The sequence below is a fragment of the Cercospora kikuchii genome (genome assembly GCF_019650295.1).
Source record: "Cercospora kikuchii DNA, contig_00004, whole genome shotgun sequence".
In the NCBI taxonomy this organism is placed as follows: domain Eukaryota; kingdom Fungi; phylum Ascomycota; class Dothideomycetes; order Mycosphaerellales; family Mycosphaerellaceae; genus Cercospora; species Cercospora kikuchii.
In genome coordinates, this window is record NW_025408585.1 from 592603 (window position 1) to 615297 (window position 22695).

The 22695-nt window shown below is 54.1% G+C and overlaps 10 protein-coding genes across 12 annotated transcripts; 7 read left to right on the plus strand and 3 right to left on the minus strand.

Moving 5' to 3' along the window:
* Positions 1-433: 433 nt before the first annotated feature.
* On the plus strand, positions 434-1692 carry CKM354_000645500 (calmodulin-dependent protein kinase CMK2; the record flags this gene model as incomplete). Its single annotated transcript, XM_044801773.1, has 2 exons — positions 434-1555; positions 1609-1692. The coding sequence occupies 2 exons, from the start codon at positions 434-436 to the stop codon at positions 1690-1692; spliced, it is 1206 nt and encodes a 401-aa protein (XP_044657708.1).
* Positions 1693-1949: 257 nt separating this feature from the next.
* On the minus strand, positions 1950-2406 carry CKM354_000645600 (uncharacterized protein; the record flags this gene model as incomplete). The annotated part of the gene is made up of 2 exons (XM_044801774.1): positions 1950-2273; positions 2350-2406. The coding sequence occupies 2 exons, from the start codon at positions 2404-2406 to the stop codon at positions 1950-1952; spliced, it is 381 nt and encodes a 126-aa protein (XP_044657709.1).
* A 383-nt stretch (positions 2407-2789) lies between these two features.
* CKM354_000645700 (dolichyl-diphosphooligosaccharide-protein glycotransferase) lies at positions 2790-3569 on the plus strand (the record flags this gene model as incomplete). Its single annotated transcript, XM_044801775.1, has 3 exons — positions 2790-3092; positions 3241-3362; positions 3503-3569. 3 exons carry the CDS (start codon positions 2790-2792, stop codon positions 3567-3569), a joined length of 492 nt encoding a protein of 163 aa, XP_044657710.1.
* A 428-nt stretch (positions 3570-3997) lies between these two features.
* Positions 3998-5261, minus strand: CKM354_000645800 (the record flags this gene model as incomplete). 2 transcript variants are annotated; one of them, XM_044801776.1, is made up of 3 exons in its annotated part: positions 3998-4136; positions 4191-4738; positions 4827-5261. In XM_044801776.1, the coding sequence occupies 3 exons, from the start codon at positions 5259-5261 to the stop codon at positions 3998-4000; spliced, it is 1122 nt and encodes a 373-aa protein (XP_044657711.1). The 2 variants fall into 2 exon arrangements, with proteins under 2 accessions (XP_044657711.1, XP_044657712.1); XM_044801777.1 differs by having other exon boundaries at positions 4827-5006.
* A 1434-nt stretch (positions 5262-6695) lies between these two features.
* CKM354_000645900 (uncharacterized protein) lies at positions 6696-7814 on the plus strand (the record flags this gene model as incomplete). Of its 2 annotated transcripts, XM_044801778.1 has the most annotated exons (3): positions 6696-6833; positions 7238-7509; positions 7694-7814. In XM_044801778.1, the coding sequence occupies 3 exons, from the start codon at positions 6696-6698 to the stop codon at positions 7812-7814; spliced, it is 531 nt and encodes a 176-aa protein (XP_044657713.1). The 2 variants fall into 2 exon arrangements, with proteins under 2 accessions (XP_044657713.1, XP_044657714.1); XM_044801779.1 differs by lacking the exon at positions 7694-7814 and having other exon boundaries at positions 7238-7684.
* A 1636-nt stretch (positions 7815-9450) lies between these two features.
* CKM354_000646000 (uncharacterized protein) lies at positions 9451-11672 on the plus strand (the record flags this gene model as incomplete). The annotated part of the gene is made up of 4 exons (XM_044801780.1): positions 9451-9654; positions 9709-10441; positions 10643-10928; positions 10982-11672. The coding sequence occupies 4 exons, from the start codon at positions 9451-9453 to the stop codon at positions 11670-11672; spliced, it is 1914 nt and encodes a 637-aa protein (XP_044657715.1).
* A 654-nt stretch (positions 11673-12326) lies between these two features.
* On the minus strand, positions 12327-14636 carry CKM354_000646100 (uncharacterized protein; the record flags this gene model as incomplete). Its single annotated transcript, XM_044801781.1, has 3 exons — positions 12327-13933; positions 13984-14059; positions 14109-14636. 3 exons carry the CDS (start codon positions 14634-14636, stop codon positions 12327-12329), a joined length of 2211 nt encoding a protein of 736 aa, XP_044657716.1.
* A 1685-nt stretch (positions 14637-16321) lies between these two features.
* CKM354_000646200 (uncharacterized protein) lies at positions 16322-17184 on the plus strand (the record flags this gene model as incomplete). The annotated part of the gene is made up of 7 exons (XM_044801782.1): positions 16322-16341; positions 16399-16471; positions 16525-16631; positions 16685-16764; positions 16816-16926; positions 16980-17066; positions 17123-17184. 7 exons carry the CDS (start codon positions 16322-16324, stop codon positions 17182-17184), a joined length of 540 nt encoding a protein of 179 aa, XP_044657717.1.
* A 659-nt stretch (positions 17185-17843) lies between these two features.
* Positions 17844-19052, plus strand: CKM354_000646300 (rRNA-processing endoribonuclease; the record flags this gene model as incomplete). Its single annotated transcript, XM_044801783.1, has 1 exon — positions 17844-19052. The coding sequence occupies one exon, from the start codon at positions 17844-17846 to the stop codon at positions 19050-19052; it is 1209 nt and encodes a 402-aa protein (XP_044657718.1).
* A 399-nt stretch (positions 19053-19451) lies between these two features.
* CKM354_000646400 (uncharacterized protein) lies at positions 19452-21792 on the plus strand (the record flags this gene model as incomplete). The annotated part of the gene is made up of 2 exons (XM_044801784.1): positions 19452-20270; positions 20323-21792. The coding sequence occupies 2 exons, from the start codon at positions 19452-19454 to the stop codon at positions 21790-21792; spliced, it is 2289 nt and encodes a 762-aa protein (XP_044657719.1).
* Positions 21793-22695: the final 903 nt, after the last annotated feature.

Genomic DNA, 22695 nt, shown 5'->3' on the forward strand with positions numbered 1-22695 from the left:
ACGCCATACAGCAAGAGACGTCGACGTCTGAAACCGAGCACATTTGCAGCCTTTCGCAATCGGGCACGATCGAGCCACCACCCTCTGCAGCAGGAGCAGCGGCCTGACTGCCGCTCGTGCAGAACATCATGGCATGTACGTATTTCGGCCGGCAACCTCATCCATCTCGCACTTTCCGATGCTGTTCATTTCTGCCTGCGATCGTCTGACCACCTCAAACCCCGTTGCGGCCCTGATACATCCTTGAACCTGTACCTGCGTTTCACCTACGACATCATACCCGCAGTCCTATGGCCAACATGTTTGCATATGATCGCGACTCTCCTGAGTCCTCACGACATGGTGGTATACGATGAAGCGGTCCAAACTCGGCTCCCTCAGACGAGCCATACCATTGAAACCCAAGCTGACTCTGCAAACCACAGTCCAGGGCATGCTCAACAAGCTGCACGGCCAGCCAGACAGCTACGATCGCAAATCGAAATACAAGTTCGGCCGGACGCTGGGCGCCGGCACTTATGGTATTGTCAAAGAAGCCGATGGGCCTACGGGGAAGGTTGCTGTCAAGATCATCTTGAAAAAGAATGTCAAGGGGAACGATCAGATGGTGTACGATGAGCTGGAGATGCTGCAGACGCTGCGACACCCACACATTGTCAAATTCGTCGACTGGTTCGAATCGAGGGACAAATACTACATCGTCACACAGCTAGCCACTGGTGGTGAGCTGTTCGACCGCATTTGCGACAAGGGCAAATTCACAGAAAAGGATGCGTCGCAAACGATCAAGCAGGTGCTGGAGGCTGTCGATTACCTGCACTCAAAGGATGTCGTGCATCGCGATCTCAAGCCCGAAAACCTGCTATACCTGACACGCGAGCCCGATTCAGATCTCGTGCTTGCCGACTTTGGTATCGCAAAGCACTTGGATAGCCCGGAGGGTGTGCTGAAGACAATGGCGGGCTCGTTTGGCTATGCCGCACCGGAGGTCATGCTAAAGCGGGGCCACAGCAAACCGGTCGATATGTGGTCACTTGGAGTCATCACCTACACACTGCTTTGCGGTTATTCTCCTTTCCGATCAGAATCGTTGCAGGAACTGATCGAGGAATGTCGGAACGGGCGAGTGGTCTTCCACGACCGGTACTGGAAAGATGTGTCCAAGGAGGCCAAGACTTTCATTCTCAGATTGCTCAAGCCTGATCCGCATGAGCGAGCGACGAGTAAGGAAGCATTGGCAGACCCGTGGATTGCTGGCAAGGGTGCGACCGACCACAACATCCTGCCAGAAATCAAGGCATACATGGCAACTGCCAAGCTCAAGCGAGGTATCGAGCTCGTCAAACTCGCCAACCGCATCGAGGCCCTCAAGATGCAGGAGGACGAAGAAGAAGAGGGTCCAAATGAAGCGGACATACCCGCGGATCCCCTTGAGGCAGCAGATCAGGCAGTGCGAGGGCGCGGAGATAGTACTGGAAGCCTGACTGTGCCTGGTGGTGATCCACAGAGAAAGCGCAGCCTTAGTAAGCTGGCGAAGAGTGCGATTTTCCGAGAGGTGAGTGCGGCCATGATCAATTTTCCTCAGATCGTGTCACTAATGTGTTATAGGTCGTCCTTGCGAAAGTACGTGAGATGAAGGCCGAGGAAGAAAAGAACAAGACCTTGGAAGCTGCAAATGCGAATGCAAAGTAATGGTGTGATCGCCAACGGTATTGCTTCCAGAGCACAGCAAAAGACTGGAGAGCGGCGTATCTGGAGTAGATGAGCCACTGATCAATTCCCAACGTTCGGTAATTGGCTGAAAGAAGCGTGAAAGCGATGTTTACAAATACCACTACAGCTTCAAGATATTGATCCGATGAAGATCGACCATCTTCCAAATATTCTGTGTTGTCTCCCTGCTGTCATACACTCGTTCCTTCTCTTTCACATCCATCAATCTGATCTGCTTACAGCGTCTTGCTCTTGTTCGCATACCCGTTCCCGAAAGCCAACAATCCCACCGTTGCGATAACCGAGAGTCCTGTTGGAAGTGGCTTGAAACCTCCTTTGATCGCGCGAGGGATCGAAGACCCAGCCAACACGATGCTAGCCAGTAATGCGCTCTCGATACCGTACGCTTGACGGTTCTGGAGTCTGTAGCCGCCGAAGAGGTAGAGTGCGCCTACAGTGCAGCCGGCTGCGACTGAGGGGATGGAGCCTGTGCGGACGTAGCCGGTGATTCCACCGCCGGCAGTCAGGAGACCAAAGATGAGGGCGATGGTGGAGAGGGACTGTGAGAGGGGTGGTGTGTTAGTCGGGGAGTTCTATAGTAGGAGGGAGTGAGCTGGTTCGGGAAACGAAACGGACCATCTTTTGGGACTGTGTTGCTTGGGTTGGTGGGACGGCGGGTTTGGTGCTTGACATGAGAAGTTGTGGTTGTTGGTACAAAGGTGAGTAACAAGTGTGAGATTGGTAGTTGTGATGTTGTGGAATGTTCGAAGCTGAGAGCTGTCTGGAGATGGATCTCGCAATCAATGGCCAGACAGAGCTTATGCCGCGGTTCGTCGTCATTCGTCTGGGGTAAAGTGCCGATGTTCCGATGCGGTTTAGCCAGGTTTGCCAGGGTTCAGCGCCAGACGACGAACTTCGAGCTGTGCTGAGAGGACAGCTTGTAAGACGTCTTGGCGTAGCGACATGTGAAAGAGTCTCATCCATATCACCACGACTGCCAACGTCCCACTGCCTTTCTCGCGCATAAACGATCCGCGACAACAACCTTCGCTATATCCTTCTCCTCATCCACAACAATGGCCCCCAAAAAATCCGCAACGCCCGCGACGATCCCCGCCTCCAGCGCAACCACATCCGCAACACAACCCCGAACCGTCACATCCAAAACCTTTGAGAACAAATCCGCTTCCTCCTCCTCAACGACATCCACAGCGCCCTCGACGCTCCGCGCCCAAGATTTCCAATCTATCATCACACACATCTGGTCCAACTACAACAACCACACACCACAACGCGTTAAACTCATCGACACCTTCCTCGGATTCCTCCTCGTTGTTGGAGTCTTGCAATTTGCGTACTGTGTGTTGGCGGGAAACTTCGTGAGTGTGGTCCCATACCCCTCGGACATTATACGCCGTAGGGAAAGAGGTGGAAGCATGCTCCGTCGAGCGATCTAGTGATAGCGAAGGAGCATGGAAAGGCATCGGGAAGCAAGATACCAGTAGCTGACACATATCTCCCACACAGCCCTTCAACGCCTTCCTCTCCGGCTTCGGCGCAACAGTCGGTCAATTCGTCCTCACAGCCAGTCTACGCATCCAAACGAACCCAGAAAACAAGGCGGATTTTGAGAGGATTAGCCATGAGAGGTGAGTTTGCCAGTCATACCATTCATGATCCTGCCTCTGTGCAAGTTCGGATGTTTTTGAGAGGAAGAGATGGGAACGAAATAGGGGGACACGAGTTCGTTCGTGTAAGGAAAGAGCTAACGTGAGACTTCCCATAACAGAGCGTTCGCGGACTTCGTGTTTGGCAGCTTGATTCTGCACTTCTTCTGCGTGAACTTCATCAACTGAGAGGACTAGGGAGAAGGGAAGGATGATGACAGAAGAGCCAGCAGGAGACAGACAGTGCAGGAGTAGTGCAACCGGATCAAAGGCTTCGAGCACGGCATGAACAAGGCGTCTTGATTGATAGACGAGCGAGAAACATGTACTACAAACAGCATGGAGCGGCTGGATTCTATACGCAAAGACGTATATTCCGAGACGCATTGAAACGTCTGAGGACAAATTCGGGGTGGTACAATGCACAAGCCGCATTTAGCAGCATAGTTACAGCTCTATCGACGTCGAGTCTGCTGTATTTTCATAGAAGCCTCACGTCCCTCTACAGTCTTTGCGTGCATGCGTTTCCCTTTTTAGTCGTGATTTATCGTCCCTGATACACATGGCGCGATCAGCCTTGACTGAAGTTCCCACGCCAGCCATCATGCTATGCGAATCTAAGCAGAGGCACCAGAGATGTAGAACCACTTGTCAATGCTTGGGTCAATTGGTGCTGGTGCCTTGTTCTCGCCGGCTGGAATGTTCAGCGACCTGGGGTCGACACGGTTGGCGCTCTGCGGAACGGAGACGTTGGTGCTGCGGAAGTGTCAGAACTGCTACTCTCAATCCTTCTCTCCGTACGATACTCACAGGTTGATGTCACCTGGCTGGGTCTTGCCAGTGATGAGCTTGTCCCAGGCCTCAGCACACTCACGGATGACCTCCGTCGCGTACTTCCTGTTTTTGCACTCGCCCGAGAAAGCGAATTGGTTCTCTGGCTTGCCATCTGGGATCTTGTAGATGCGGAACCACTCATTGGTCGCACGGAGGAGACCTGGGAGGTGGCGCTCCACGTCCTCAATGTCGTTCAGCTTGGGTGCCAGAGGGTCGTTGACGTCGATGACGATGATCTTCCAGTCGGTCTCGCCCTCGTCGAGCAGAGCCATGACACCGAGGACCTTGACTTGCTTGACCTCGCCAGGCTTGGCCACCAGCTCACCGATCTCGCAGACATCGAGCGGGTCGTTGTCGCCCTTCTGCTTGGTCTCTGGGTGGGTGACATTGGGGTCTTCCCAGGTCTGAGGGAAGGCACCGTAGTTCCACAGGTAGCCCTTGTGAGGAAAGCAGTTGCGAACAAATCGCAGCTTGCCCTTCTTGGTGTCCTGCTTGATTGGGTTGAGCTCCTCGTCCTTGGAGATCTACAAGCACTCTCTTGTCAGTCCCTCCTCATGTGTGCCAATGGGCCTCTAAGCCGCCATCAATTGATGTCCACAATGAGCTACACACCTCTTGCTTGGCATTGGTCCATCGTGGGATCTCCACGATCATGTTGAGAACGGTCTGCTGCTCGTTGGCATAGAGCGGGATGTCGTGGAAAGGCGACACTGGCACGCCATCCTTTTCAATGTAGATGCGGTGTTCGAGCGTGTGCGGGGCACCCACGGCCCGTACGGAATACTTCGACATGTTGGTGGTAGTCGATTGTGTGCTGCTGTATCGTTGTTGTGGAGGTGGGAGGTGACCAGAGAGCTGGCGAATTCTTTTGTTTGACTGCGACATCATGTGGAAATGTGGGGTTCTGCCAGGGTCCCTCCTGCCCGCTGTCGCAACAGCTGCTGTTGAGAATGCCGGCGCACTTGCCCAGCCTACAGAGCGTCCGGTGGCAAGAGCGGCGCGTTGGACAATGCGGCTCGAGCCAGAGCTCCAGAGAGTCGAATGCATGCAGCTAGAGACAATCCTGATGGAACTATGCTTTTGCACCGAACACGACCGAGGTGAACTGCGAGACGCTGTCCCGTGACGGTAGCCGTGAGATGAGGCTCTCAGGAGCAGAAAACAAGCCGCCGGTCGCGGCGAAAACGCGGAAGCGCGTCATCGCATACCAGCAATATTGTCGTAAGCTGAAGTGAACATCTATCGCACGACAACTGGCAGTTGATACCTCGCAGATAACAATGTTCAAGATCAATACAAGATACCCGGCTTCCTAAAGCCTGACAGACGGTCAACGGCTTCGTCCTCCCGTCCTCGTTCGCAGAAGCCGAACAACACAGCATGACCTTATCTCACTTCCGTTGAAGAATTGGGAGAGACAGGATAAAATGGAACCCGGCGAACAGGCAACGGACTATTGTTGCATACTCTAACAAGGAAGTGTCGGAGTAGCTGTCTGTATACCTCAACATTGAGCTTTCATCAGCGCTTAGGGTAACACGCCTCCAGTATGTAGTCCCAATCGCACACGCCATACGAGTCGCGCTCACAGGTAACCGCTTCACGAAACTATAAGACTTTTAGCACCAAGCTGTATAGCTAACATAAGGGACTTACGTAGATGCAATCCAACGGCGTTATTGGAGACACTTTCCCTCCGCCTCCTCCTGTAGACATGCATGCACCACGCCGCATCATAGTATCCCTTCTTTTAGGACACCCGCAACGTCCATTATCGGCCGACGTGTCGCAGAATCTCGAAGGACTAGGACCCGAGCTCCCAGGTACTGTATGGCAGAACCCTGCCTAGAAGAAATCGAACATTAGTTGTGAAAGACAAGTTCGATAACGCAACATACACAACGCCCCCCTGCATTACATTGACACGGTGTACAAACTTTGCTATCGTCGCAGAAGGGGTCTGCAGCTAGGGCTTGGAGCGTAAAAGCGAAAAGGAGTATTCGTGGAGCAAGCATGATGCGTAGGTCTGCTCTAGTAAAAGCGAAGAGCGTAGGAGGGGAAGACGGTGCTACAGGTATTCAAGAGAAGGTCCTGTTAGAAATGTGTTAGACGATGCCAGATCAAATATTCGCATATGGCCAATGCGGCCGTAAGTTGGCGGATGTCTCAGAGTAGCCTGACACTGGAAGTTGGCGGCTCGTGAACATACAGCCACCGCCCTAAGCGCGGTCGATAGAGTGTACAGTTCTAGTCCATTTGAGAAGACTGTTTGATCGTCAAAACCAGCAATTTACCAGGGCGTTAGCAAATAGCAGTCGAAAAGCAGTGCAAAACCAAGGGTATTACACACTAACAGGGTGTAACACGCTATCGATCGGGCCTGGAGAGATGGCTGTACAACGACAACGACAGCGCGGGCGACAGGCTGGCCCTGCCCTTCCGCACATACCGACACGACAAGGCTCGAGCCACGAGCCCATTATGACTCCAAAGGCTGAGACATACGAACTCGAGATCACAAAGCTCAAGGGAACCATTACACTCAAGGGCAACACGTTCCGTACAACAGAGGCAGGACCGCTCATGGAGAAACATATCCATGTTTCTGTTCTACGGAACGTATACCGAACTTGACGTACGCTGTCGTACACGAATACGGCGATACAAAAGCAGGGAAACCACATTCTGAGCCGTGTCTGATGACGTTCAGGCTACTTCAAGGGCCCGGGCTCGAACTTGCAGTCTCGATGCAAATCTTAGAGCAGCAAACATTGTCCGTGGTGTTGAAGGAACATCGAAGACTATCTGGTAATCGGGACCTCGCAGACGACTCCGGTCATCAACAAGCCCAACGCATGAACCACATGGACACTAGTGCAGTCGGTATATCAGACATCCCTACTTGCTAAGGCTAGAGAGCGGGAGCTCACCCAAAGTCTGCGCAACGCACTGCGCGACGCCCGCGCACAACATGGACCTGACGTTCTGTGTCCATATCCACACGATTTGGAGAGGATTGACAGCTTTACATTCTCTCCGACAAGGATAGTCCCGCGCTTTTGGTAGGCAAGCATGTTCCAATCGAGAAAGGCAAGCGAGAGGTTGCAATCTACAAAGCCCTCGAGAAGATGAAGGATCCAACGACATACCGCACCGTGCTTCAAGACTCTATGGAACTTCACGGCGACAACAAGGGCACAATGATCTTGTTCGTCCATCCTCGGGGCGTCGGAACGTTGGAGTCAGATGTCGTTCAGACCATGACCAAAGAGGAGAGGAAAGTACTAATGCATCAGTACGTGCTTGCCAATGCCGCCATGCACAAGGCGGGCTTTATCAACAGAGATATCCAAGAGAGCAACGCTCTCTTGGTCGAAAGCAACGTACCCGGGAACTCGCGAAAAGTCTACAACGCGGTCTTATGTCGATATGGCTCGCAGCAACTCCACCGGCGGACCAGAGACGAATGATCGACTCAGAACGACTCTGAAGTGGGGCACTGCCGCTTACCACCCCCCGGAAATGGGCGCAGTCTGTGGCTGGTATAACGGCCGGCAAGCCGATGTGTTCGCGATCGGAGTGTCTTGTCACTGCCTCTAGGAGCGGAAGTGGATCTTGACGCAGCCTTTTGACGACAAGAACTTGTCTCACTCACCATTCGTCCAAGTCAACGAGAAGGGCATGACGACGGACGGCAACCAGTTTGCGCAAGGGTCAAGCAGCGTGGCCGATTTCAGAGCCAGACGCCAGAAGGCGTTGAAGCAGCTGGAAGCCCTTCGATCAGAGCTCACCAAGAATGACTGCCCTATGCGCAAGCCTATTGCTCGCTGATTCCATGTGGATCCAACGCGGCGCCCAAAGATGGAAGAGGTCGCCTCTGACCCGGCTTTCCAGCATACCTACGCATAGAGCGAGCATCGCCAGAGAGAGGGGGGGGAGCGATCTCATTCCTTTCTGTGTTGGCGACAGCACTCTCCCCATCACATTCACCTCAGCAGCAACAGTCAGCTAGGCCGATAAGAGTGGCCTCATCATTGGTCTTATGGCGAGGGCAGGGTTGATGGCCAGAGACAAGGAGTGCAGCTTCTCGTAAAAAATGGTGGTGGCTTGTAACTATCTATGAGGCGTTCGAGCAGCACATGTCGGCACCAGACGCGACCAACTATCGGCTGCAATCCTCCCGCAGCCCCTCATGAATCTGTCTTCGTCCCATGGACTGGAGGCTGCAGCTTCGCAGAGATGGCCACTCGCGCCTCACTTCCGACATTCGCTCCTCAGCAAAGGAAGAGAACTCTCGGCCACTGGACATCCCATGGACTGAAGGCTGCATCTTCGGAGGGATGACCACTCGCGCTTCACCTCCGACATTGATCACAGCAACCGCGACCGCATGTGAGTGACAGCCGCGCTTACAGCAGCTTCCTTCATTTCTCTTTCCTTCTAATTGCGATATTGCATCAAGAACATCCTTTCCCCTTCCTGTCTTTCCTTCCCCTTTCACCCGTCTTTGATTCTCGGCCGGATTCAGCGGGTCTTCGATCACACAATCATTCCACGAACCAACCCCCAAAACTGTCGCTACCACGCGATCTAATGGATCGGACATCACAGCGAAGTGCCGCCAATGGCACGCAGGCCACGGTCCAGAGAATCGCCCTCCAACCCCTGTCGCCGAACATCAATAAAGCCATTTCACGCATGACAGATCAACCAGCGACAACGGCAACAAAGTGAGTACTGTCATGTGACGTGCGTCTGACTCACTCGAGTGACTTCACGATGGCACACCAACTCCGACACCTGCTGCGGCGGTCGCATCATCTCGCACACGCAAGCATCAGAGCCACGAGTCGTCCGCGGGTGAGTTACCATTGACACCTGACGGGTCGGGTCACCGCTCCAGGTCGTCGGCGAGTACCAAGCCCGCACAGCCGGCCTCTGGCAGCTCGTATCGACCACCATTTGGCAGCTCCTCTTCAGTTTTACATGAGGAGTCTGAGGCCTGGTCAGATGAATATGAGTCTGAAGGCCATCACATCCGCCGACGACCGTCCAGCAGAACGGCGACAGAACAGTATCGATGCAATCGGAACATGAGGCCGTGTTTCGATTCATTCGAGGCATAATTGACACGAGAATTTTGCGACGCCAACCAGCTCCCTCACGCCCGATACAATCCGTCCATTTCGGAGACCCCACCCAGAACGACACATCTCGAACACCAGAACATCGGCCAATGTCACTATCTGAACAACAAGCGTTTCTTGGTCGACTCGCGCGTAGTCATGCAATGGAAGACAAGACGAATTTACCACACGCCATTACAATCCCGTCTTTTTGGTTGTGCGATCATATCGTCAGGCTACTTCCCAAGGGCGGCTTTAATCTTCACGCTGCCACCGCGTTATTGGAACAATATACCACAGACATGGAAACGCAGGTCGGTATCTAGCCACCAGTGGTGGAAGTACTGCGAAAAGCAGTCACATCTCAGCTCAAATTTTGTCTCCCTCGTCCTGGCGCCAAACAGGCCGTGCTGGAGCACCCCAAAGATGAGCCTACTATCAGGCGCCACGTTGTAGACATTGAGGACGACTTCCAAAGCTCAGCTGGAGCTGCCGCAAACGAGGTGTTGGAGCGTCTGGTGAAGAACGACTACTTTGGTCTATACGACGACGCTGCTCGTGGTGAATTTCCAAGGATTGTCGCCGAGGTCTACCCCTATCGACACACATGTTACACATACACCAACAATGGTACTGCATACTGGCGAATCCCAACGAGCCTGGGGTATGCGGCATCTGCTCTGCAGCTATCCAAAGACACCGATCCGGTTATGGTGTATCTTCGCCACGGCATGCCCAGTGATCTGGTGCATTATATGGGACCAGGTCTCTCCTCAAGAGTAACGATGGCCATTCGCTGCCTCCTCCAGAAGACAATTCAGCATCGACATCATCACCCACATCTCTACGTTGAGACAGTGTTAAAATCTGAGGCAGAGGACGTTGCAAGAGTTTTGGCTCAGGGCTGTCATGCACATCCACAAAATGCGAAGTTTCCAACTTTCAACCAGCCCATTCCGGAGAAGAAGTCGTGTTGTAACATTATCGGCTGCCCGAAGGAGTTACTCAGTCCAGACAGTACAGCCGGCAACATACACCGCGCACTGCACGCCGAGTTTTTGGACTCGCTACAGACACCCGCACAATTGTCGACAAAGCATGGTATGCTTTCTCTTCCGTTCAGATAGTTCCGGAGAGGCCCGGGAATTATCCTACCCACAACCTTGGAACGAACAATCGTCGACCGTTCAACTTGCTTCGTGCTGCCCTCACGATACGCATTGTCGCCAGGGACATTGCCAGGATCGTCAGATATATTATCATGCTCTGGCTGCAGGAACAATTTTCTGCGATGCGAGCTAGAAGCTGTACCCACCCAATTGCCAACACCAACCGCATGGGGTCCAAAGAGATCAGATCAGCAAAATCTCGATCCGATTGCGTCTCACGACGACGCAGACGAAGGTCTGGCCAAGCAAAATAAAAAGCTTGCCAGCACAGGAGGCAAGGTACCCACACACCACCGCAATGGCGCCAGATTGAAGCGCAAACCCAGCAGGAAAGCTTTGGATAGCAGCCTCTGGTCACCGAAAATCATCGAGCGTGACATGAATGACATGTCACCATTCATTCAAGACCAGACAAACGCGTTTCTTATCTATCTCTGCCCCGAACGCAGCGGGAAACCCTGAGCAAAATCAGGTTTCCAAAGGAAAAATGGCCCGCAGGCGTGAGGCTCGCAGATCTTATTGACCAGGACAATACTTACGGACAGGCCAACTTCCATCTCGCGCGGACTGCGATCTTGCAGCCATTAATGGACCACGGATTGTTCTGGTCGAAGGCTCTCAGCGTTTTGCAGGGCTGGAAGAAGTTGACCAGATTGAGAGAAGACACACTCCATAGTGTCCTTGACACGGCTCATGAGATACGATCGACAGCTGCTCCTGTTTGCCATTACAACGACGACGACGCCATCCGACAGCAAGTCAATCTAGCCTTGTCTACGACTCCTCCAATCGTCAATCAAGTCCTTGTTGTTAGACGTACCACCAACGAACGATACACAGACGCCGCACAGCCGTCGCGGCGCTTGGAAGATCTCGTCCTTGGTGGGAGATACTTTATGAGAGCTGGGAGTCCAGCCACATTTCGATCTGTCGTTATTACGGCTCATCGGACGAACCAAACGGGCACGAACCCGGTCAGCCTGTCAACAAATTCCATTTCCCAGAACGCAGAACGAAAACTCGCCGAAGACCTGCGCGACGTATTGCGCGACGCACGAGCACAACATGGGCCTGGTGTACGTCTTCACGTACACATGATCTGGAGAGGTGTTAATGGCTTTACGTCCTCTCAAACTCATCTGCGCTCGTGGTTGAAAGATTAAACATTACAAGAGATATTGTTCAACATATATTCCTACCAGAGACTCGTATCACAACCGATGCAGGTCGCTCAACTCTTCATCAAACACATGAAAGAGGAAACCGTAATAGACGGCTTTTTTAGCGCCCCCATGGTCGGTGATGCTTCAGATGAGATTTCGGGAGATGGAATCGAAGTCCAGAGTCCATGGATCGATTCGCGAGATTTGCTACAGGCATTGACACAAAACAAGAAAAGTCGTCCAGGGCGTACAGAACGAGCTCGTCCTTTGCATAACGGCGCACGCCATCGCCATGCCATATGATTCGTTATTGACTGGAAACATCTGCACGAAAAGGAGGAGGGCAATAGAGAATGCGGGTTGTCAGACGAGCATTATCAATCTACCCCATAGTGCCACAATCATGATACGCTCTCTTTGATATCGCTCTCTTGCGACCTCGATCTGCAACTGCCTCGCTTGTCGATACAGAGCGTCTCAGCTATGCTGCTCAAGTCGGAGATACGAAGGTCGAAGCGCAACTCCACTTTCACAGGTGGAGAGGAGCACAGAGTCTCGCTTCGCGTTTTCGTTTTGCTTTCCGGCAGTAGAGTGGAATATGTAGCGCAGTACAACCGGCAGTGGTTATCTCAAATAAATTACAAACAATCACAATCAATACAAGATGTTTGGCCTCCAGAAGCCTCGCATATGGTCAATGCCTTCGTCCTCCACCGCATTTTCAAGCATGGGTCTCTCATTAGCAAAATTTGAACCGTCGATCCCGATGTGCGTGAATGTCTGTTCAGGAAATATCTCTTCCGCTGCCGGCTCGATTGGTGCAGCAGGATCATACACGTATTCCAATGTACCATCGTGCTCACTACCTGACTGCAGTGAACTCTGCCAATTACTCTGGTGACCTGGGTCGTACAGGTCGTGAACTGGAGTCGGAGCGCGGTCGTAGACGAAATCTTCTGTCCTTGTGCTTCCAATATATTCGTCGAACATCGACACCCCAGGCTGGTATGTCACATGAGTGGTATTGTCAAGTCCAGTATGCTCAGCGATCTGTTCTGTATATCTGTCCGCAAACGGTACGGCTGGCGAAAATTGTGTTGGAGCGAACCGAGGATTTGGTCGAGCAGGAGCGGCAAGCAAATGCTGCGCGATCTGTGAAGGATTGCTCGCACTCACGCGAGTGAAGCCACGGCAAAAAATCTGAGCTGTCGGTGAGGTCGCTCGGACCGGTATTTCATGCCTGTTGACATGGCCTGAGCTGTCCAACGTTCTGGCTTGCGACGTTGCTCTTGCAGGTGACTGATTTGCAATAATTTCACACATTTTCACGCTTGAGCTGTGTTGCGCTGCGCCTGAATGAGGATACCGCTGAGGCTGCGCTACTGCATATAATGCCTCCCGTAGCAGTTTGCTTGTCGGTGTTGAGTGGGTTGGATCAACGTTCTCCTTGTCAGCAATCTCCTCTCTCCCACGCGGAAGTGACAGAGACCGTGTTGATGCCAGTGGTATCATTCGGAGGTTGAGAATGTCAGATGTGTGGTGAGCTTTTGTCCTTCGGGGTGTTTCAATGAGTGACACAAAGGGCGACTCTGCTGTCCTCTGCTGCGGAAGCGGCGCCGATGTGATCGATCCGAGTGCACTTTCGAGGTAAGGTGGACGGTACCGCCGTCCATTCAGCTCAGAAGGCGATGGATCGCGCCCTCGGATGCTCGGAGACCTGCGAGTTACAGATCCAGTCTTTTGATTAGCAGGGTTTCTGACCTCATGCGCCTCGTCCTCATTATGCTCATGCCTGACACTTTGTGGGTCTTTCAAAGTTCGAGACGGGCGACTCTGATTGAATCGCAACGATGCTGGTTGTGCCTTTGGGACAGAGTCTGACCACGTGTAGCAGCTGTTGCTCGTGTCTCTTGTCTGCTGCCCTTCCTGCGGAATATGGGCGCTGTCCTTAGCGGGATCCGTGTGCTCCAATCGCTCATTTGAGGGTTCCAGCACACCATGGAGCTGAATTTGCTCTGGCTGTCGTGACACGGCTTCTATGGTAGCCTGAACGGGTGCTTCTCTCCCGCGGGACTGATCGTGATCGCCCTGACCAGGTTGTCGTTCTCCAGTCACTTTGCGAAAGTACGTAGAGATCTCCTCATCGCGAAGCTCCTTGCGACTTTTCTTCCGCTTACTTTGAGCTTCATTGACAGCATCCTGGGTCTCGGCATCCTTTGGCCTTGAGAGAAACCTCATTTCGTTGAATACCAAGTCCGGCACTGTGCCAACGTCAGTATTGCAACACTGTCAGTTGCGGTGCATGACTTACGGCCTGGACCACTTGCAGCAACAGGTACCGAAGCTTTGCCATGATTGAAGATGCCAACACGAGCTCCGGGCCAGAGCTGTCTGCATGTTAGCCTAGTACGGCCGTGGTACCTACAGCAGGCTCACGGTCAAGCGATTGTTCTTTGCTCCATTCTTGAGCTGGAAGCTCTGCACGAGCTCTGCAGTGCGAGCTCCATCTCCAGTTCGGCGACTCTTCCGATGCTTTGATTTCGATTTCCCTTTCGTCTCCTCGCGACTTCTGCGATCCCTTTTCGCTTTCGGCTTGGCTTCATAGCGATCTGGCCTGGTTTTGTGTCGCGCGCGCCTCTCGAAAGAGTCGGCTGTGACCTTTGCGCGAGTGACTTCAAGATGCTCGCTGTCTTGTGAGGACTCCTCGCTCGCAGAAGCATCGGATTCAGGAGCGCGCTGCACGCGATCGGGACTGGAGGAATGCGCGACTAGATGCCTCCGTTTGGAGTAGCCATTTCGATGTGCAGCCTCATGCTTCGCATCGTTCGATAATCGCCTCCTCTTGACCAAATGAGAGCGAGCATGTTTTGTCGTCGGTTGAAGATAGTCAGGAATGCCCAACGTCTCTTGCTCTTCCGGCGGCTCCCTGTCGGCTACGTGCTGCAGCCAGTCCCTGATATCCATCGGCAAGGGAAATGACCAGGATTGAAGTGAAGCCCGACTCCGGTAGTCAATGCGCAGTCGCTCAGCGGCTTCCCTCGCCGTGTCACACAGTCATCGGAGGTTCACCGACAATGGCACTTGAGCTGCTCATCCCCCAATGCTTGCAGGAGAGTGGAGCACGGTGTGTAGTGGTGGTGTCGCTTGCTGCGATGGATCGGCCTAGAACTCAGTCCTCTGACATGTCTCAAGTGCAGTTCGAGCGGAAGGGCGGAGTGGAGCCCACCTGCCTGGTCGGCTCGATGCAGCCCATGCAACAGGTGCAGCGACACCCAGGGCACCTGCCGACTGCCATCCGAAGCGCGTGGGAAGGCCTATCGGAAACTGCAACTCTGACGACGTGGGGGAAGTCGCGAAGGGATACATGGCGACGGAGAATGCAGCTACAGGGCGAGCGCAGATGTTCGCTTGGAAGGCGCCTGTTCACACCGCGGGCGGTATGAGGACGGCGGGTGGAGAAGTGATGTTCTGCGTCAAGCTACACATGGCTGCACGTAGCGCGCAGGAGATCGTCGGCAGCTCTTTCAGCACACAGCACACATTGTTGCCGCAGACAAGACGGCTGCCCGCGCTCCTCCAGGCTCCAGAGCGGTACTGCGCTGCGAGCTGATGCCGGAGCAGAGTTGTCGCCTTGCTGCCCAATCGCCTCGTGCCTTGCCAGCCATCCCCGTCTGGCGTACGTGGTGCAATCAGGGAGCAGTGCCCTGCCAGATTTCCTGCATATTCCTTCCGTCACGTGCATCCACCAGCGCCCCGGGCGACGGCGATGCAGCTCTCTCGTTGGGGAGCAGGCTGCGCTTATTCATCGCAGGCGGGCGAGAGTTCGTCCAAGGTTGGAGCTTCGCAGCTTGCGCAACCTGGCTGAACCGGCGCCCGAAGGCGAGCCGACCGCTTGGGTGGCCAGGCTGGGAAAAACAGCTTCGGGTTACATCGACACGGCCACAGCCTTCGGGCCCTGCTCCATCGCGTGCGGCATGTGCTCTCCGAGCGCGCGGCGACGATGGACACGACCTGCGGGAATGCTTGGCGGCGCGCGCTTGTGCACGCTCAATTTGCGGGCGAGCCACACAGTCCTGCGCGCATTCCAATCGAACCAAAACCAAGGAAGAGAGCTCAATGGTACATCCATGATGACACTTTCACGCTAGCCCAAGTACCATAGAATGACAGGATAAGAGCGTTTGGGCAGCCGGAAGAGCTAGGGTGCCGTCCATTCAATCTTCCACCTCGACGCACCCGTTGCGCAGTAGTCTCCCGCTGCGCAGTGAGGGGCGGACGTTTTCAGCTGCTGGCATTCGATCGACCTGCTTGGAGGGGTCTACCTCGCTCTGTCCCCCGTTGCACAGTGAGAGCAGCGTTTGCTTCCCGCCGCCACCCACCGAGCACATCACACAATCGCATTATTGAGCGCGAGCTTGCCTTGCCTTGCCCTCACATAGCTCTCACAGCCACGTGCGATTCTGCTACCGGGGCACATGACCAGGCAGTGACACTCTTGTTCCTCATCAGCCTCAACGTCTTCTGCTTCCACCACAACACCACTTCCCGCGATCCCAATTTTCTTCCCTTTGGAACGGCCGAGACGAGCGAGAACGTGTGCGCGGTGCTACAGGGCGAGATCATTCGGTCCTTACCTCCAGTAACTCAACATGTCGAAACTATTCATCGGGTAAGACAAACGGCAACAGCGATTCGCACTTCCACGCCAATTAACACTGAATGACAGGGGCCTTGCATGGCACACCGACGACCAAACTTTGCGCACCAAGTTCGAAGAATTCGGTCAAGTTGACGAGGCCGTGAGTGCAATACCAAGACCTACATGTGCGCATCTAGCTGACGTCAAAGCCAGGTCGTCGTCAAGGATCGCGACACTGGTCGCAGTCGTGGCTTCGGTTTCGTTCGATTCTCCGAGGAAGCTGGTGCTGATGCCGCTATCGCCGCCATGAACAATGTCGAGTGAGTGAGACGCATGGCAAGCTATTGATCAGTCCACTGAACAAATGTCACAGATTCGACGGCCGCACCATCCGCGTTGACAAGGCTAGTGACCGTGGCAGCGGAGGTGGAGGTGGCTTCGGCGGTGGCCGTGGTACGTCTCTTACTCCCAAGCGAGCACTTTTAGATTGCTGACCACATGTAGGAGGCGGCTATGGCGGCGGCGGAGGTCGCGGCGGCTACGGCGGCGGCGGTTACGGCCAGCAGCAGGGCGGCTACGGCGGAGGTTACAACCAGGGCTATGGCGGCGGTGGTGGTAAGTCTGATTCCGTGATCGGCACTACCTTGTCATCACTAATCGCGGCAAAGGCTACCAACAGGGCGGCGGCGGCGGCAACTGGCGCGGCGGCGGCGGTGGTGGCTACCAGCAGGGCGGAGGCTACGGCGGCGGCCAAGGTATGTGGTCGACGAGACTGACTTCTGGCTTCGCGACATTCGCTGACCTTCCACAGAGGGCGGCTACCAGCAGCAGAACGGTGGTGGCTACGGCGGTCAGCAGCAAGGCGGATACTAGTAGTGCGGCCCTTCACACGACCTTCCTCTGTTCTCTTCACACACTTCTTTCAAAAGTTGGAGCGGTGGTTTCAGAACGATGCAGATGCGGGTCTCGGAGCATGGGTTTCTAGGATGGGCATGCGTGTTTGACCAGCCGCAGAGTACTTCTTCAGCAGGGCTGCTGTTTGTGATTCGGGTCTGGGATCGAGATCAAATGATACCCACGCTGCTGCGGATAGTAGCTAGGCTTTACGAACTAGCCTATAGCTTGCGATGAGCAACGTAATGGCATGAACTCATGAGTCTGATACGTACATTCTCCATTTCTGTGATGCAACTTGAGCCAACTCGAGATCACCAGGCCGAAAACTGTGACTTGAAAGTGGCATTCGGAATGACTTCCACAGCCACAATCTGGTGTACAAGCCGACTTCTTGTGAGGCTTGACATGTCGTCCTCGGTCAAGAGTTCCGAGTTGCTGGGCTTGCAAGGGAGAAAAAGCTTTAAGCTTACACCGATGCATATTCTTCGGAATAAATTTCCACTCGGCTTCTTCACCACGACCATGCCCACACAAGTCAAACTTAGGGTATTGCCATGCACAGAGACCTGATATCGAGATAACGCGTGAACACTCGTTCAACACTTCCGCTCTCTTCAACCCCTTCCATCGCGAATATGGCCGCCACTCCGGGCCCGAAGCCGCTGAAGTTCACAGGCTCCAAGCACCTCATCAGTCGTCTCGTACTAGCCACCTTAACAGGACGACCTGTACGAATTTCTCAAATCCGAGAATCCAACCACAATGCACCAGGGCTCGCGCCCCACGAAGTTTCCTTCCTGCGACTCCTCGATGCGATCACGAACGGCTCCGAGATTGTCTTTTCGCAGACGGGCACAACGGTGGCATACGCGCCAGGTCTGATCACGGGTAGCGCCGCTGGACATGGGGCAGCAGGCGGTGTGATACGGCATGAGCTGCCTGCAGAATGCTCAAGAGGCGCGAGCTTTTTTCTTATTCCGCTGTGTCTGCTTGCGCCGTTTTCGAAGGCGAAGATGAATGTGCTTTTGACGGGACCTGGGGTGATTACTTCTGCTACGCCGAGTGGAGATGTGTCAGTGGACACGGTTAGGACAGCGATTCTGCCTATTTTCAAGAGCTTTGGTATTGAGCGAGATTTGGAAGTGCGTGTGTTGCGGAGATCAAATCCTGGGCCAGGTGGAAGAGGTGGTGGAGGAGAGGTACAACTTGTTTTCGGACATCAGGTCAGATTGCCAAAGACGATACATTTGCTTGACGCTGGAAGGATAAGACGGATACAAGGCGTGGCATACGCGACTGGAGTAGCAGGAGCAAACAACGCGCGTATAATTCATGCGGCGCGAGGCGTGCTGAACGAGTTCGTGCCAGATACGAGGATACATTCAGACGTGAGCTCCGCACCGCTCATACCTGCGCCCGAGCGAAACAACGCAAATGCGAAGAAGAAGATAGGTCTAGGCTTTGGGCTGAGCTTGGTGGCAGAGTCAAACACAGGAGCATTATACTCGGCAGATGTCGCGAGCGATCCTAGTGGAGGTGAGGTTCCAGAGGATTTGGGCAAGAGATGTGCATACCAGCTGCTGGAAACCGTTGCACAGGGAGGATTTGTGTCACACATTGCGGCGCCCACAGTATTGACAATGATGGCTATGGGCAGCGAAGATGTGGGAAGACTAGCAATTGGGAAAGAAGTGCTCGGAACAGAACAGGTGGTCCAGTTGGCTCGGGATCTGCAAGCCTTTGGCATGACAGGCTGGGGCATCAAGGAGAGCGACGAAGAGGGCGAAGCTCTCATCTCTATCGTAGGACGAGGTGTTGGTAACGTGGGACGTAAGATTGCCTGAGGTGGCTGCGTGGTGAATGAACACGGCGTCTCCCGCTGCTGCAGTCGTCATGTGAAAATCTCCCATTCACTCGGGGTCCGTGCCCAGCGGATATACATGGGCCGGCCGGTTTTCTGTGCTCTGACAACAACTGCACCGCACCCGAGTCACAATCATCAACTTCTTTCAACACCCCATCGGAGTGCGGCGCGCACTACACGCTGCGGTTCCTCACTTCTGGCGCGCAGGTGAGCTTTGGCCGACTGGCGCAGGCACTTCAAAAGAAGCTGCGCGTCTTGTTCTTGTTCATCTTTCTGACTTCTTTTCACACAGACAGGAATTGACTCGACATCGCCTACCATTTCGTCAGCACTGATCGGCACCTTGGTTTCTGGACCACCTCGAGGCAGATACGGAGAGATGGATGGGGGCGACAGAGCGCCCGGCTCTCCTGGAGCAGGCGACAGTTTCGAAGATGACGCCGGCGCCCATAGCTTCGAAGACAACGCCGATGCCCACAGCTCCCATCACAACACCGATACCCCTGTCGTGTCCTCACCAGGCGGCATGGACATGGAGAACCTCGAGTGGACATTCCCTTCTCCAAGCGTGGCCCACTTGAGCGGCACCGACCTGACGCTCCGCGACGATGCGATCATGTGTGCATGCCCACCCGGAGTTCCACGTAATACAGCAGACATCGCGAAGATCCAGACTGGGAACACTTTCACCTGGATCCACGTTCCCTGCAAACCACTACTGGCGCAGGTGTCTGAAGCAAGCACAGCAATGGCGAACATGATCCTCGACCGCGCAGCACAGTCCACTGGAGACACGGACGATATGCAAACACTCCCCGAAAAGTTGTCAGCTACCACACTTGGGCCAAACACCACACAGCAGCAGCTGCAAAAGGTTCGGAACCTCACCTCGACATTCAGATGCGATGGCCCATGTCGTGGCTCGACCGATTATGGCGACTACTACTGGTGTCAGGAGTGCTATGCCTGGCAGCACAAGCCTTGCATGCTCTTCGGGAACGGCGACGTTGGGCGTCCAGTCTGCAACGTGTGCTATGTCAATGTGATGACCCACAAAGAAGAGATTGAACGCTGGCAGAAGAAGAGATTGGCACAGGCAGGACTCGAGGCATTACGCTTCATTCGTGATCCGGAGAACGCAGACAATGAGGCGGGTCTCGCTTTCGCGCGCAACTTCCTCGGGAGTCTTGTTTCCAAGGTAAGCCTCTATTTACTGGCACAATGTGATTGCTGCTAACAAATTGTGTTAGAATCGAAACAACTTCCTACAATTCGTCGTCAACCGCCGCCGTGTTATTCGTTGGCTCAAGGCTCGCCGTGGTCTGAAGCAACCTGTCTATGGCAATGCGCCTCGCCTTCCCGCTATCGAAGGCAATCCAGACGAGGTGTACGACCCAGCGGCGATGTTTGCTCCAGCACGCCCGCGCGCCCGTAAGAGACGCGCGAGCGTAGGGTCAGCAGCCACCGGTGAGGACCACGATGAGCACTCGGACTTCGAGGACACTATCGTCGTGGGGAGTGCGAAGGCCGCGCGCAAGAAGGCAGCATCGGGCAAGGCTAAGCCTAAGTCAATTGCCCTTCTCAAGCCACTTGTGACCGAATTGACTGCAGAGGATGAAGCTCGAAACGAGATGATGAGAAAAATCGCTGAGCGCAAGGCCCGCAAGAAGGCTGCGGCTTCTGCCGCGGTCGGGGCCGAAGACTCGCCCGGAGAACCACCAGCAAAGCGAGCAAGACGAGCGACTTTGCCACAACAGAACGAGTTCAATATCGGCGATGAGGATTTTTCAGATCTCGGTATTAAGGCAAGCAAGCAGACTTCGCGTGCGCCTCGCAAGTCTGCGCCATCCGCTGGCTGGAGCCGGGGTTTCGATGATGACGAGCCAGAGCCTGCACCAAAGACACGCAACAAAGGCAAAGGTAAGCAGCGACAAGCGATCGAAATCGACAGTGCAGACGAGGGAGAGCAGCCTGTTCAGCGACGTACTCGCAACAGAGCCCAGCATGGCGAGGCGAGCCAGGAGCGACGCCAAAGCGAGCAGGCCAAGATCATGTGCAGCTGCATCGACGTGGCACCAGACTCGAACCGCTTCAAATGCCGTGGTTGCGACTTCTACCAACACATTGCTTGCGCGCCTGTTCAGAGCAAGAAAGAGAAGTTGTGCAAGCTATGCGTGGGTAGTGGAGTCGTCGCACGCCCATCATCTGATGCGCTCCCATCGAACGAGTCACGCTCGCGGTTTGGTGGCACTCCAGGCTCAAGCACATTGCGCGCTCCATCGTTCGCAGGACCTCCAGTGATCCAAGCAGAGCCAAAGAATGAGCCACTCGGCGAGGACATGCAAGGCGAAGTGCGCACTCTCTGCTCCACCGTCCTGTGGAACGCCTACTGCGCCCTCGAAGATCCCACCGACCCATCCGATCACATGAACTCCAACAAGGCAAAGACCGCTCCATCCTCCGACTGGTCCGCCGAAGCCGAGAAGCGTCTGACCCTCATGTTCGAGGCTGCCGGTAGGGAGAAAGTCGAAGAGTACTTGTTTCACGCATTAGGCTTTCCGCGCAACAACCTCAACATCATGAAGGCTCTGCGAGACTTTGGTATGTGGGCGCGCAGCTCAGGTCCTTTCCGCCGTTCGAGGAAGGACTTGGGTCTTCTCAATGAGATCTTGGGGTTCGTTGACAAGGGCACGTACTGGCAGGAGAAAGATGAGGCATAGGACGAGAGGATTGAAGGATGCTTGACCGGTCGAACTCCTGAACAGGACGACACATTTCACTCATCAGGTCAGATCATCACACCACTTGTTTGACGACTGTACGCTGAAGCCAATGAGCCCTAATTCTGCTGGTTAAGCTATTACGCGGGCTCACTTTGGTTACGATGCGATGGGTTTTGGGAACTACGCGGCTGTGGAACGTGGAACGAAGTGCGATATGTTCTCGCAAAGCATAGCGAGATTTGATAGAGCTAGCAACTTCGGAAGCAAAGCAAAAAAGTTCTTTTGTCTCATGATTGATCACGTTGTATGTCTCAGTTGTTCCGCACACATCTCGATCTGATTTCTATCGGAAGTTGTAAGAATGCCTAGCAGGCTCCCTCGGTACCGGCGGGCTCAAAGTCGGGTTATGGGTATGCTTATCCGATGGGTTGATGGGCTGTTCTGTTCGGAAGAAAGGACTACGTGAGCGGTTACATGGCCGGTTCGCTGTGCGTAGTCATTCTGCCCTACATGCTCGGTTCCTTGATAGCACGAATTGGGACATTACAGCTGCTGCTGCTCAGTCAGGATAGTCTACGCGAGAGAATACGATTGTACAGAGTACCTTCGCCCTAACACGAACTTGTCAACGAAGCTTGAGACTTCGAAGTCTAGACCTTTCTGCTGATGATGTGCTCGCCTCGAGGTAACCAAAAGATTCGAAGCTAGGATTATTTTCTCGTCTATTGTAATAAGATTCATTTGACATGTGTTGGATGACCAGTCTAGGATGTAGGAAACAAAGGCTCTCGACGATATCCTTCTCGAACCATGCCTAACCCATACGTCCATGCGATGCGGCTGCGGAATTTTTTCGAGAATGCGGGATAGGATAGGAACAGGAGTCGGTAACGGATGGAA